Raw genomic sequence first — 15,554 nt, forward strand, 5'->3', positions numbered from 1 at the left:
ATATGTCACATTTTTTGTTTCTGCTCTATAACTCGATACATTATAATTTTTTATGATAATATCATTTATATGTGAAAGAAAAGAAGTATAAATTTGCAAATTCATTTTTTCTTAATATCGTCTTTCTTGTGAAACGTGAAAAAGAGAAGTTCATGCGCTGGTAAAATAGAAAGGAATAAAAATATTGTGAAAAGAATTTTCATTCTGTTGTATATATAATTTTTTTTTATGGTGGTGGCATCTTGGCTGCTAGAAAGAGATTATGAATGGCACGTTTTCAATAAATTATTTTGCTGTTGGAAGAAAAGAAAAAAAATTATTTTGTCCTTTTTCAACTTTTTTCTCATTTTATTTTTTGAATTTATCTATGGGGATAATAAATAAGCAGAAAAAAGTGAGATGGAAAGAAAAGTTCTTGATCAAATTGGACTTTATGACTTTATTAGAATGCTCGCTGACTACCCATCCGGATTAATTTTTATCCCAAATTATGTGCTGTTCCATCTTTTATATTCCTTCTTCGTCTTTTGTGTTTATTATTCTGAGGGGTGGAAGGAAAAGAAATTTGAAGATTAAGTACTTTGGTGGGCGCAATTTGTCATTATTCGTGCCCACTTGAGAACGATTATTGAATTTTTTTGTTATCTTTCTTTTTTAGTCTTTTTATTAATTTTCTCTTATTTAATCTTTTTCTTTCAGACTAAAATTAGAATGTGAAAAATTAGCGAGCGAGAAAACAGAGATGCAGAGACATTATGTAATGGTAAGTGCCAACTTAGTGCAATTTATTATCTAATTTGTTTGCGAGTGAGGAAGTAAATAAATATTGCTGAATTTCAAAATTGAAATTCAATATAGAACCTAAGTGTATTTGCTTTTATTATTAAGTTAGTTATTCATCCTGTTCATTTACTTGATCTCCATAAAATACTCATTCATTTATTGTAAATAAAAATGAATGATGAATGTATTTGAAATGATTCACAGGAGTATAAAAAAAGAAATATAAAGGATTATCGTTCTAACAAGAACACATACTATATGAAGAGAGGGAAAATAAAGCGATGGAATGTTGATATTCATAGTATGTAAATATACGTGCATATAACATTTGGAATCATGCGCGCTAAAATATTATAAATATTTTACAAAATTTGCTTGTTTTAGGAGTTTTTTCGTTCCGCACTGTTACATTTTTTATATTTGATGATCTTGCTTATTCCACACTCATACAGCATACACATTTTTCGAGAGAAAAACCACTCACGATTTACTGTTTGTATCATCCTTTCAAATAAATGATATCGGTGGAGGTGTGAGAGCTACATATATAATTATTTTTACTTATTTCTCGCCATTTCCTACTCTGCTATCTATTTTCCGCGGAAATAATAAAATTTACATTTACTTAGGAATAAAATGGTTGTGATATATGCATGTATATATTTATTCATAGAAAACAGAAAAGGAAGATATGAGCATCAAAATGTAATTGCATTTGTGTTCATTGAATACATATTTGCATGCACAACTTCTGTCTCTTCTTTCCCTCATATATCTGTATATAGAGTATTTGTATATTACTGCTGTTAAATGTAGAACTGCATAGAGCATGGAAATTTAGATAGATAGAAAGATGAAAGCACATTGCATTTAGCCCAGAAGCGACATTGTGCAGTTGATTACTTTATAGTTCATTCATAGAGAACATTTCGCTGGGAAACTGTAGTTATACAATTTTCTATTCTTCACTTTCTTACTATATACACATTGATATGAGGAAGGAGGATGAGGAAACAGCAATAGTAGCAGCGGCTAAATGTGCTTTGAATAATACTGAAAAGTAATCTCGATTTCTGCCATTCGGTTACGAATGATGTTGCCTTGCTTTCAATGTTGTTGAATCCATACGCTTATGTATGTATAATGTTCGTATACTTTTTCAAGATAAATCTGCATTTAAACTAACAGTAAAGAAAATTGAGATTCTGATGGAGAGACGGTGGCTTAGAATCGAAATGGAGTTTTGTACACATATATGTGGTATTGCTTATACTAGTGTGAAAGTGGAAAACAGAAGGCAATAGATGGTGCAATGGCATGTAAAATGCAATATAATGTGGAAATTGTGGCAAACCAAACAATACTCATACTCAAAATCTACCCTTTAGCCACTTTTCATATACGTCCATATATCCATTGCCAATACTGCAATTTTTTTCACATTTTGCTTTCTATTCAGGATTTTTATTTCTTTTATAGAAAATTGGATTTTTCTGCATATACATATCTGTTTTTTCTTTCTCATTTGTGGTTTTCTTTAACGATATCAAATATTGAATGATATGGAATTTATCTTTTCTGTTTGTAAACTCCAACATATTTATATGATGTCTCCAATTTTCTTAAATTTCTTTTGGCAATTTCAATCTCTTGAAATAACTTACTTATTCATTAATTGTAGAACTGTTTAAAGAAGAAATGCAGATACGGAATTGAAATCTATATACCATTAGAAATGGTAATGAAGTGAATTCCCATAACTCATACTAAAAAGGGAAAAGTTTAGAAGTACTTTACTCACTTAATTTTCGTACACAAATTTGTATTTAATACTCTGTGGAAAAGTACAGGAACAAAAAGGGGGATATGTGGATGAGTAAGTGGTAACATAAAAGGAACATCTCTAAATGATTTTGCACCTCATACTACATGCAACAGTAATAACAATCAAATGCCTCATAACCCATACACACATACGAAAAGCCACCCTCAATTTTCCACATTTCACAGTTGCTCGACATGAGAATCTGGTATAATACAAATGCCATAAATGAGAGAAAGTGAGCGGAGTAGACATTTTTGTATAGAAATGAATAAAACCAAAATTATGTGAACACAAAAAGCAGAGCAAAAAAGCAGAGCAAAAAAGCAGTTTGTTAAGTTTCAATTGTTTTTGGAAGCATGATACACGTTAGAAAATTACTTTAGCCCGACAACCCCCAATTATTTCTCTCATCCTTAAAACAAAAAGTTTCTCAACATTTAACCACACGAAAATTTTCCATTGCACAGTTTTTGTGTAGATGCTTTCATAGTTTTGCATTTGCTTCTGAGAGCTATTTTACTCTTCTTCATATGCTTCTACTACTTAAGTTATTTGAGGTGAATAGCATAATTATCTGATAACAACGGTAAATAGAATGAATATGAGATGAGAAGAAAAGTTATTATTGAAATGTTGTCGAGAAAAATTTCCAAAGTCATTTTAATGCTTTTATGCTTTCTAAGCACATTTCAGAATGATACGATATGATATGTCAAGGTATTAATTTTCTATGATACTATTTAATCTTTTTGCAAAACCTTACAAACCACAATTTTTATTTTCGAGATGGTAGCAATTTTCAAGATACAACTATTACCATTACTACTGTTGATATTATTTCTATTTCGTATTGGTTGATGTGGTGAACTCAAAGTTGATCATGAAAACCAAGGTTTTATTATTTGAGTTTTCCCTTTTTTAGAGCAAAAATTTGATGTTGAATGATGGTAAATAGATTAGGATTTTAGGTCTTTTGAAAATCTAATTTTTCTAAAAACTAGTTTTGTCAACCAGACGATAGCTTTTGTACAAATTGGTATTTAATGTTGTTGTTGTTCAAGGTTCATTCAAAATGTAGTAACTGACAAGTTTACTAAGCCATATAAACTTTTTCCAAGAAATAAGTTCTCTTTCCTTTTAAAACGATCTCTTCTATTTCCATAACATTGCACTTTCGTGCATCAAAAAACTCCATATAAACATTGTAAATTGATATCAATCGAATCCACTTATTAGAATAGAAAAAGATTAGTAAGAAAGTTTTCCAAATGTGTGATACATGCTAAAATATCTCGTATTTATGCAAATTTAAAAAGGCATCATATGTGTACTTTCTATGCTATATAGTTCATGAAATTGTATGTGGTAAGGTTCATCATATAATATAAATACACTTTATATTGTGTACATTTTAACTCTTCCCTTATATCTCATTCTATTCAATTCTCATACAATTATTCTATTTCTATCTCTATAATTCTCAAAAACTCTGAATTTTCATATCTATGGCTGCATAAAGGTACAAGCATATACACACACAATAAACTCGAAAATATGTTTATTTCTCCTAGGTATTACGGAGATGAGCATCATGCTAACCTCCCCAAAAAGAAATTTAGTTTTCTATTTTGTGGCATAAGTGGAAAATTGTGTGTATTATTTTCATTTTCTAAATTCTATCTCTATCTCTCATCATATACATAGTCACAACCACACACATACACACACAATATTCATTTCCAAAATTTTGCCTTGTGAAAATGTTTGTTGCATAGCAATATATTTTGAAATAATTTTGAGCTTCACTTTAGTTCACAAATTTTTACTGAATAAAAGATTTGAATATGATATAAAATGATTGTGTATATATGTGAGTTGGGGGAGCAATGCTTAGTGTGAGTGACAACAATAGGTGGAAAAATAGTTAGAGGCATCAACATGAATAATAAAATCTCTAAATTTTCACAATCTTCCTGTATGTGCACATTCATGTGTGCGGAAAATATTTTCATTATAAAATGAATGTAAGGAATTTCTCTTAAAACATTGTATTCCATGAGTCTGAAAATAAAACTCAATGAACAAGTGTGGGGATGAATGAATGAGGTTAAATAGAATGAGGTGATTGTGGTAAGGAAGTATATTTCATGATGTTTTTTTGTATTCATAGTCATAAACATACAATAATTATTAGGAACTAGAATAAAACCCCACTAAGCATAGACAAGATATATAGAGTAAATACTTACAATTTTGCTATGAGCTTCATTTTAACTATTTTAGTTTATTATTTCATTTTAGCAATATTTTTTTTTTATTTCAACATAGAAACCGTCCGTAATCATGGAGGTTTACAATGGAAAAATGGATTCAAAATAGATTTTCATTCTTTTGTTAAATTTATGTTAACGACTGGTTTTTACAGCCTTTCTTCTTCTTCCTCCTCTTTCATTTGTTCATTTTCCGAAACCATTTATTTTTCCAACTGAGCCACTTGATTAAATGGCATCAGAAATGTATACAGAAATATGAAATATCATAAAAACATTAATCAACAAATGAGGGTTGAGTTGTTCTGAAATTGTTGAAAATCTAAGAGCATAGAGCATCATTATCATTTTGAGCATTCTTTTATACTTTTCACAATTGTTCCATCTCATTTATAATTTTATTACTTACTTCTTCCACTTTAACTGCCATTTTCCGTCTTTCGCATTTCCTTTATTTTGATATTGTACTAAGGAGTAAAGGGAAATGTATCATGACTAAATATCTGTTTATTACTGAGTAGGTTTTTTTCACTTATTAAATTCGCAGTTACATTATCTCAATGATTATGATGATAGATACAAGTGCTTGACTGCTCTTTGTTTAGAAAATGCCTAGATTGTTTTGTGAAGAAATTAAAGGATTCGAGAGACTCATAAAAAAGATTAAAATTAATTATTAAAAATATCACGGAATTATTACAAAAATAATACTTGTAACACTATCGACATTATCACCCTGACATGAAATAAATCCTCAAACTGGGATAAAAAAAATAAACGTTAAAAAATAAAGTGGAAGTTAAGGAAAAAATCTGTTCTCATCTTTTTATTTTCCCCAAAAAATACAATATGTATCACAATATCTATACATAGCGTGTGAGTTCTGATGCTTCGTAAATCATATTTTTCTCTTTTGTTCAACAAACACAAAAGAAAAATAAACAAGCGGAAGGAGAGAAGTAGAATGGGTTTGTGAAAAAAAAGGTGAAATGTACGCGAATGAACAATAATATAAGCAATAATGTGAGTTCAGGAATAACATCATTTCTCTTATTCGATGATGATGGCATGAAAAACACCATCCGAATGGCATAAAAACTGCTCTTTGTATACTGATGTACTATAGCATGTTCACGAAAACAACACCAACGACTATGATGATGAAAGTACAGAAAAAGAGTGAGGAAGCGAAAGAAAATTCACCGAAAAAACCCTTCTCGATTAAATAATGCCTGAAACATGGAATAATGGAGCAAGTGGTATGAGAAGCGAGAACTTTGTATTGTATGGTATGCACATGTATCGCTTTTATTATTATTCGGTACACATATCACATCAGGCATCACCATTTTCCTCTCTTTTATGCTTATAACAGCATTGCTTTGTGTTTTTTCTGTATGTATACATATTCACGATGTAGGAGAACACAGGACGAGATATGAAGAAGAAAAGCTAAAAGCACTGAAAAAGAATAATACAGAATGATGTTGATGTTATAGGAGTAAAAAAGTGCCATCCATGATGTTGTTGAATTAAACATTTATTGAGGTATGAGAAACGATGAACATAAAAGCTTTGTGGGTGTGGAAAAATGTATGAAAAGCAGTAGATATAACAAAACAAGTATAAAAAGAAGATTGTTTGAAATTGTTGTTCATATTCGTATTAAAACCACTTAACTTTAGTCATATTTATAAAATTTTGTGACTTGATACCGACGAAATATTTTGCTATAGACTTTTTCTACAGTTCTTATATGGTAAAAGTTATCTAGTAATCAGTAAATAAGTATTTAGGATTTTTATGGGTTACCTACATTTGGCAACTGGATGTTTTGACCACCTTTTCAATGCAAAGTAAAGGAATCCACAATTCATTAATAGGAAAAAAGCTCCTTTTTTGTAAAACAATTTATAAAAAAAGTTTAAAGAGTTCTTCTTCTACAGATTGAATTAGTTTTATTCGTGCTTCTATTCCTCCGTTAAATTTTAAAATGTGGAATTTCAAAATGACAATTGACCTATATAAAGATATTACCTAAAATTTAAAATATTATTAATAACAGATCATATCAAGAAATGCAAGAGTGCACAAAATAAAGTCTAAGTGAAAAATTAATTTTTATTACCTTAAAGCATCTCGTTTTTAACAGCATTTCTAACTTGTCAAACTTTTTCATTTCATTCATATTTATTTAATATTGAGGAAGCATAAAGAGACGAACATGAAGAAGATGTCTTGTGTATATTTCATGTTATGAGAAATCTAATTTTTTATGTGTGCAATGAAGACTCTTTTTTCAAGTCAGACCTGGAGTTGAATATGTACGAGTCTGTAGATGACGATGAGTTTTTCTTTCCTTGAACGCTCCTGGAACATTTTTATAATGTTTTCCTCTCATATGAATGAAATAAAGATCTAGTGCCTTGTCTCTCTTACTTCTCGTTTTCTCTTATACACGTTAAGCATGGAAAATTTCATTTTGATGTCTTTCCGTGATGATGAGGAGGGCGGTTTGTAAGCATGTACATCTTTCCATATAAAAATATAAGTTTCTATATATATCAAATAAAATCCTCTTATTTTTTTGTAACGATGAAATATGCTTTTTTTTCTCTGTTCAGATATATGTATGAATGTACGGTAAGCATCTTTTGTATGCTCATAGCGCATATTTGACACTACAAAATTTATATATTGTAAAATATAATATGTAAGAATATCTTTCGACATTTTACATCATACATGTCACATAATGTATGTTTAACACTTTTCATGATATAGGGGGTATATTCACTTCCTTCTCCATCCACTTCATATTTGCAACAATGAAATTATCTTTGTCGTTTGTATTTGCTTTTCAGGAAATTTTATTTTTTGAACATACAACCAGAATTGAGTGAGAGATAATTTTCTGTCTTCTTCTCCTTCATAAAAAGAAAAAAGAAAAATTCAGTTATTCTTTACAGCAAAGATACACAAAATAGGGGCGCCTGATGCTTTCATCAAATATTTACTTATTCATCTCGTCAGTCTTTCTGTAAACTTTTCCTCTTACTCTTATAATCCACGGTCGTTGTTGTTCTTTCTATGATTTTTGCTTCTTTACTCTCTTTCTCCTTTTTTATTTTCTCTCGTTTCGCTTCTGTCGGAAGTAAGTAGTAGAGATGATGATGATGATGTTTGAATATACAGTAATAGAATGAAAAAGCAAAAAAATTAAAATAATTTTTTCCTTCCAACTGCCTCCAACTGATTTTCTTTTAAATGATTTTTTTTTCCTCTTTTCCTGTTCTTAATTTGAGTTAACAGAAGGAAAATCTTTCTATCCTCTTCTAAAAGCGGTTATGAAAAATCACATAATTTTGTTTATATCTATTAAAGATTTCCAATTGAAACCAAACATCTATCACAGACATTAAAAGTACTCATCATGCAAATCGCAATGGAGCGAAATTTACAAAAAATGCGCTTAAGACTCTGTACATATAAAGAGGACTTTTTTAACCTTTTCGTGAAAAGAAGGAAAAAGTTCTTTCTAGTAACATTGTTGCTGTTGAAGGGTGAAAATTGTTAAACGCTGAGTGATTAATTAACAGCAAAGAAAAGCGAGAATAAGCAAATCATGTTGGGAGAAAGGGTGGAAAAAAGGAGGAAAATTGAAATGATAATAATGACGATGATGATGATGAGGTTTGGAAATTGTAGTTAATTAAATAGAATTTTTTGAAATTTCCATTTATCTTGTTACATTATTTCACCTAATGAATGAAAATTTATTGATTCCAAATCCTATTCTAAACGTTCGAAAAATTGGTCTAATTATTTAAAAAAATAAATAAATAAAAATTTATGTTTACAAAATTTTCTATAGCATTCCATCAATCATATTATATCGTATACATATTTATATTATTATTAGACTCGTGTTATAATCGAAACTCATTCCACCGTCCCTATCCATTTAAATTCATTTAATCAAAACCCCACCGCCAATAGACATCAACTTCTCGTTCGTATCCAAATGCCGATTAAATTATCAAATAATGAACTGTTGCTCATGTTTCAATTTCAATAACATGATTATATTGTTACACTTTACATTCATTAAAGTTCTCTTACCACCGCCACACAATTTTCCCTCTCTCATACTTCTTCTCTCCGCCGCTCACATTTTGCTTTATCGATAATAACAACTGTTTTTTCCTGTTCAACTTTCCCCACACTCCTGCTCACCAGCCCTTTTTATCGTATCTCATTCAGTTATAATAATTTCGACTCGTTCTTCATTCATGTGCGTTTTTTGCCTGCCTACCTACCAATATCCCATCCTATAATTTTTTGATATGGTACCACGCAAAGTACAACTCATTTTGTAGTGCGGTAAAATGAGTGCGGAATTTCAAACAACATGAAGCACATGAGTGTGTACACACCAAACTTTTTTATTATTATTATCGTATTGTACTTTCGATTAAACTGTAATGTGCTTTGTGGTTTTTTACACTCATTCCAATGTCTCCCTAATGTACGCGATGAGCAGTCAGTTGAAATAAAACATTTTTTTTCCTATCATATAATTTTCCCATTCAATTCTCCATCGCTTCCAACCGCAATCGTCGATTTTATAATAAATTAATGGGTTTGAGAGCGAGAGCGAGGATGATGAAAACCATTTGTCCATGTGTCTCTTATATGTTCAGCTATAAAAGCCACTATTTCGCTTATCTTTGAGTGGTGGAGAATAGAATATGTATGGAGAGGTAAAGAAATGGATATCGATTGCATGAAACATGCAATTTTATTTGCATTTCCATTTTTCTCAACGTTATATTTCAATTTTATTTACTACTAGTACCATACTTCCGTTGAGCATGAAGGAAAATATAATTCTAAGTCTTTTATTAGGATATCAAGATTTTAAACTTTATGAGATATTATCCAAATTGCAACATTACAATAACCAAGAAACGTAATGAATGTGTCCCAAAACTTTTGTCCCAGAAGAACTGATGAAATTTGAAATGCTATAAACAGTAGCAGGAACTTGTATAAGTGTGCAAATTATTTTTATGCATGTGTACACAAAAGACTACCTTTCTAATGCAAATTATTTAATGTTTCCATATTTGTTTTATAAAAAAATATTTTAGCAAACCAGAATTCCATTTTCGTGACAGAAGCTTAATTTCCTTTTATACAAAGCAAAAAACTTAGCTTTTGTCGAACAATAGTTTTGTATATAATTAAAATTAAAATATCTAACTTAATTATAAAAAAATTATTTTTGGTTTTAAAAGACTTCGAAGGACATGCACTAATATATGTTTGAGTGAGGAAAAGAGCAAAGCAATTAAATAAAGTGGTAGAAAATTATCATGAAATCGTTTTCAAGTCGAAATAAAATGCTTATATGGATGTGTATCGTTGTGCACATGACTTGTATGCATATATTAGTAATATTGAGCATTTTTGAGTGCATGACAAACATAAATAATAGAAATAGCAAAACAGCAATAAACAGCAGTCGATGATTGTCGAGAAGATGAAGTTTTGTACAAGTGTGGGTAAATAAATTCATCAAAATATTAGGTGCTCTTATAATTAATTTTATATATGCATTTTCATGTTTTCAAAATTTATGAACACAAAACATTTTTCATATAATTTTCTCCCACTAATTCATACGCTTGTTTATTATAAAGCTCTCAAACAACAGTAGGAGATGCAAAAAAGATTTATTTAATTTGAAAATATTTTTCCGCGAGATGATTAAATAATTCTATGAAAATTAAGTATTTTAATGAAGCACAGACATTTTTCTCACCCTCTACGTTCCAACCCTATAATCAACAACATTATCATCATCATAATAATAATCAGTGGAAAACTTTTTCCTCCTTCCTATTTTCTCTCTCTCTCTCTTTCTCTCTCGATACTATGTGCTATGAATTAAACGAATGAAACACTACAAAATAATATAACATAACAGAATAATAAATGAACACTGCTCTGTGAATGAAGGGTGGCACAAATTAGATTTAATAACATGATGCCACGATAAAACATGCCAGTTGACTTCACAGAAAATTAAAAAGCACTCGAAATGAGGGTGAATTATTGCCATGCTATTTAAGTATAGGGCATCAACAACAAAAACAATAGCACGTGATCAAAAATTGAACAAATATTTTTTTTCCATTCATTCGACTTCTTTCGAATCCCTTCCTCAAATATGTTAAATCGAGATATGTATTCACACTCGTTCGCAACAAAATATTATTATTTTTTCCACCCTCTCGTGCTCCTCAACCCTTGATTTTTAAATAACATAACAATACAATACAATCTACAATTGTGATAAAAAGATGAGAATGTACATGCATAGAAAATGAAATAAAATAATGAGAGGGTGAGCTTTTGAGAGCATAGAGTCATACAACAATAATAATCAAATGATATTGAATACATAAAAAACAGTGTGCGGGCATTGGTAAATACAATAATAAAATGAAACAACAATGATGCGATGAAGTGGGGAAGAGGGTGAGAGGATTTGAATTTTTTTTTATATGTATCGAGCAGCAGCGGTAAACAACAAAAATGCTCACATAAAATAATAATAAAATAAAAATGGGAAAATATCATTGAAAATGTTTATATGGTTTTCAATTGTAGCAAAGGATGAGGAGGAATGCTGAGTGGAAAGAAAAACGAAAATATAGAATAATTGGTATGAGAGAAGCTATAAGTGGTATGTGGGATTGGGATTAAATTGTATTGTTGATAATGTCATTTTGTGTGTCGGTTCCCAGAAGATTTCTCCGATTCTGAAAATAATAAAAAGCAATAGAGTGAAAGAGACATGATTATACATCCATGTACACACTCGTGCATGCAATGCAATTGGGAATTGAATTTTAATTGGCTATAATTTTTCGGTACTAAAGCCGCTTATCGTTTGCTTTATATCATTTATTTTAAAAAGAGTAAATAAATAAACGTTATAGACATATAGCGGCAGTGGCTTAATATTGCTACCACTACCTCACCCTCTCTCTCAGTGGTATTGCATGTATTTCATTCTGCAATTACCGTGTCAATCAAAAACGGAAGAGAGAAAAAAAGTTGTAGGAAAATTAAATGATTTCTATCAAGGCAAAATGAAGAGTGATAAAAACTTTAAATTTTTAAGGGTTGTATAAAGAAATGAACAAAAAAAAAATCAAGCAGATGGTTATTTGCTTGCATGTAAGTTATAAACCGGGGATGTGTATGTACATTTTGCATTTTACCGTTTTATGAACTATACGCTTAAGTGAATGTAAATATTTTACTATCCTCACGCTCGCTTGTCGAACGATTCACATGATGAATAATTTACTCATCTCTACCTTTTCTTTTTTCTTTACAGTATTATGAAATGTCATATGGATTAAATGTAGAAATGCACAAACAGGTGAGTAAAAAAAATATACATATATGTAACTGTACATAAGTGGAAATGTTCAATTATTTAATCTGTGCGCTGAATGAAAATTAAAGGGCTTAAATAAAGAAAGAGGCAAAAGTATTTGAGAAGTGCAATAAAGAGGAAATGGAAAGCCTGTGTTAAACAAGCTAACATTACGTGATGTTCTCATTCATGTGGGAATTAAATTAAACTCCTATTCGACCATCGCAGCTCGTTGTAATGTTTGCCGACAGAAAAATGCAAACATTATTGTCCGAAAACTCGTTGAATATCCCTTTTTGCTTTTGTTCAATGTTCTATCTGTATATTTATTTTTCACTATATATCCTTTCCCGTTCCCTTCGATTCTTGATATTATTAAAAACATAACAATTTTTAAATTTTCTTTACAAAAATAAAATTGAAAAATTATCTCATAGTTTTGAGTTGTCGACTCTATGATCACATCCCAATTTTATTTTATTTTACGTCAAAAAGTGTTCACATCCATCTACATAAAAGCCAATATAAATAAAGACAAATATTTTCTATCAATGTTTTTTTTTTTTTATGATAGCTTACTGAAAAATTCAAAAATGGTAAAATCGAATATTTGTCATAGAAATATCGTTTCGAATTATATTTTTGCAGATACATGTAAAGGTGTATGATGAGTGAATTGGGTTTGTCATATTAGTTTTATCAAGTTATGGAGTATCATGATATATTTTGTTTCCCACTTAAGATACAATAAAGAAAATTGTAAGTCTAATTTTGTAGATGAATCTAAAAGAGGCCATTGATAACAAATATTAATTAATAATTGATTAGAATTTTAAATTGAAGTCAAAAGAATCATGCATTTTATTTTCATAATATCAGTTAAAAACAGCAGTGCAAGAAGTAAAAACTATTGAAAATCAGAAACTTTATATTTGAATGCTAATACCAATTCACTTTTCTGTGCTCTTTTCGTATGCAAAATGAACGAATTTTTTAGCAGGCTGTGATGGCAATTTTTATGCAAATTTTGAGCTTACGTTTATACTTTTTTTTTTTTATTTCGTATACACACATATATTGCTTTGCATGAATGAATTTTTTAAGCTGTACATGAGAGAAAATTTTTCCTTCCTCTTGTTTTTTTTTTCATATGAATTTCGGAATGTGAATTTATTATGACTTCAACAGTCACCAGGAAAAAAACCAGGACTTGCAACACATTCAAGAAATATTTTTTCTGTCAAATTTTCGGTTAAATTTTGCACGATGAAAAGGAAAACTTTAAATTATTTTTATTTCTGCATATTTTTTTTTATTTCCATCTCAAAAATAAAACATGAAAAATCCTCAGAGGGACGAATATTTGCACTCGAACACATATATGGATGAGCCATCAATGTTCCTTTGTCATTCCTAGTCAAAAAAATTCTTTTCACTCTGCGTGTGCACTATATACTCAACAAAATATTGTGCCTCTTTACTCCTTTTTATTTCTCATACTCATTCTCTCTATGCCAATGTCATATTTTTTATGACAAAAAAAGTTACCGACGTTTTTTATTCATGCCAATGCAATGCTTGCTTTTGTATTATTGCTCTTATTAAAGGTAAGAGCAATAACAATAACATCACGATACGACAGATTAATATTTGATGATTTTTTTAACTTGACTCTTTTTATATTATGATTCGCATTCGAAGCAGTTTTAATGTATAGCTGAATGTGACATTCTGTACCCTTTTTTATGTACATATATATGTGTTGATACATGTTTGATGTGAAAATATTCCACAAATAGAATGAAAATGCATGGAATAAAAGAGCGAAAATAAAAAAAAATACTTTTCATTTTTCACTAACGTGACACCAACAACATTTTTATTTGTATGCAGTTCTGGGGATAAAAAACGAGAATACACAAAGGAATAAAAAAACTTTGTCGTCATAAATATACGTTTTTCATGTGTATATTCAAATTTCTTTGCTGTGCTTGACTTTAACGAGATTTAAACAGTGTGAAAATTAACATTGCCGTATTGAGTGAATGAATAGACATCAGATAGACAGGAAGCACAGAGGAGGCAAAAATACAATATAAAGCTCTTTTTTTAATTTTCGTTATTATAGATTTATTAAATTAAATTTCAGTATTTAAAAAATATATTCAAGCTTGTTTGAAAAAATTGTCGAAAATATGAAACTGTTCTTTGTAAAAACACGCCGATTGTCACCTTAACAAAAGGTGAATGTGATTCTTCCCTTCATATTTTTTTTGTTATTTTTAATGTTATAAATTGAGCACTCATACACTCACATACAAAAGGAAAAGAAAAGTAAAAAGAGGAAAAAAGAAAATTTTCACATCCATAAATCAAATTTCCATTTTTGCGGTATCATAGCACCATCGAAGCATGTAAATTTGATTTTCCACAACCACCCACACTTTGTTCGCCTGCCTTATACTTATGTATATAGAGATTTGCTACTGTTGATGTTTATGTTGCCGCTTCCCATTCCAAACTTTTCCTTCCTTTCACTCACTTTATGGCTGTAACTCTCGAGCTCTTTTAATATTTATAATCTCATCCATTTCCATCGGAGGAAAAATTTATGTTGTTTTATATCTTTTTACTTTTTTTTCTTCATTCTTCTGTTTTCTTACGACGATACGATGGATGAAAATCACCTTTTCTTCTCTCCTCCTCTTATTCTTGTTCATGATTCTGATGCTCTTAATTCCCAACCTCGTTTATTTATTTATTTTATTTTTTTCTCTTCGGTATCTTCTTTTGCTTTTTACTTACTTACTTTCCTTACCCTCAAAATATAATCTTTTCGTAAGATGGAAGCGGTAAAAAGGCAAAGAACTGCTGAACAGAACTTATTTTCTTTTCTACTCATTCCTCAAAGTTCTAGACAGAGAAAAAAATGATGTTAAAAAAGTCATTTAGTAAAACCTTGATTATACAACACAATTTCACTTTACAATGAATTTGAAAAGGCACTAAATTTTTTGTAATATATGTCCTTAATTTTTAGAAATAACATCACTGCTTATCATTCATGAATAATAAATGTGTAATTGTTATAATTTTTCATTAATCTTTTTCGAAATTCTTGTGCAAATTGTATAATACACACAAGAAAAGATATAAATATTTCCTCAACTCACTCTCCATTAAATTTATTTTTTTCATTTTCATCTTTCTTGTCTCCTTC

At 29.6% G+C, this 15,554-nt stretch overlaps 1 protein-coding gene across 4 annotated transcripts in view; it reads left to right on the forward strand.

Annotated features, from left to right (window-relative positions):
• The window catches only part of gro (TLE family member transcriptional corepressor groucho), a 104,097-nt gene that overhangs the window by 68,425 nt on the left and 20,118 nt on the right, over positions 1-15,554 (forward strand). For all 4 annotated transcript variants that reach the window (XM_070647388.1, XM_070647391.1, XM_070647390.1 and 1 more), the window contains exons 3-4: positions 700-763; positions 12,293-12,337. In XM_070647388.1, coding sequence (XP_070503489.1) covers positions 700-763; positions 12,293-12,337 — 109 coding nt within the window. The remainder of the gene's footprint in view (positions 1-699; positions 764-12,292; positions 12,338-15,554) is intronic.

Source organism: Chironomus tepperi, unplaced genomic scaffold, assembly GCF_022539635.2.
Source record: "Chironomus tepperi strain 1889 unplaced genomic scaffold, CSIRO-AGI_Ctep_v1 contig_376, whole genome shotgun sequence".
NCBI lineage: Eukaryota > Metazoa > Arthropoda > Insecta > Diptera > Chironomidae > Chironomus > Chironomus tepperi.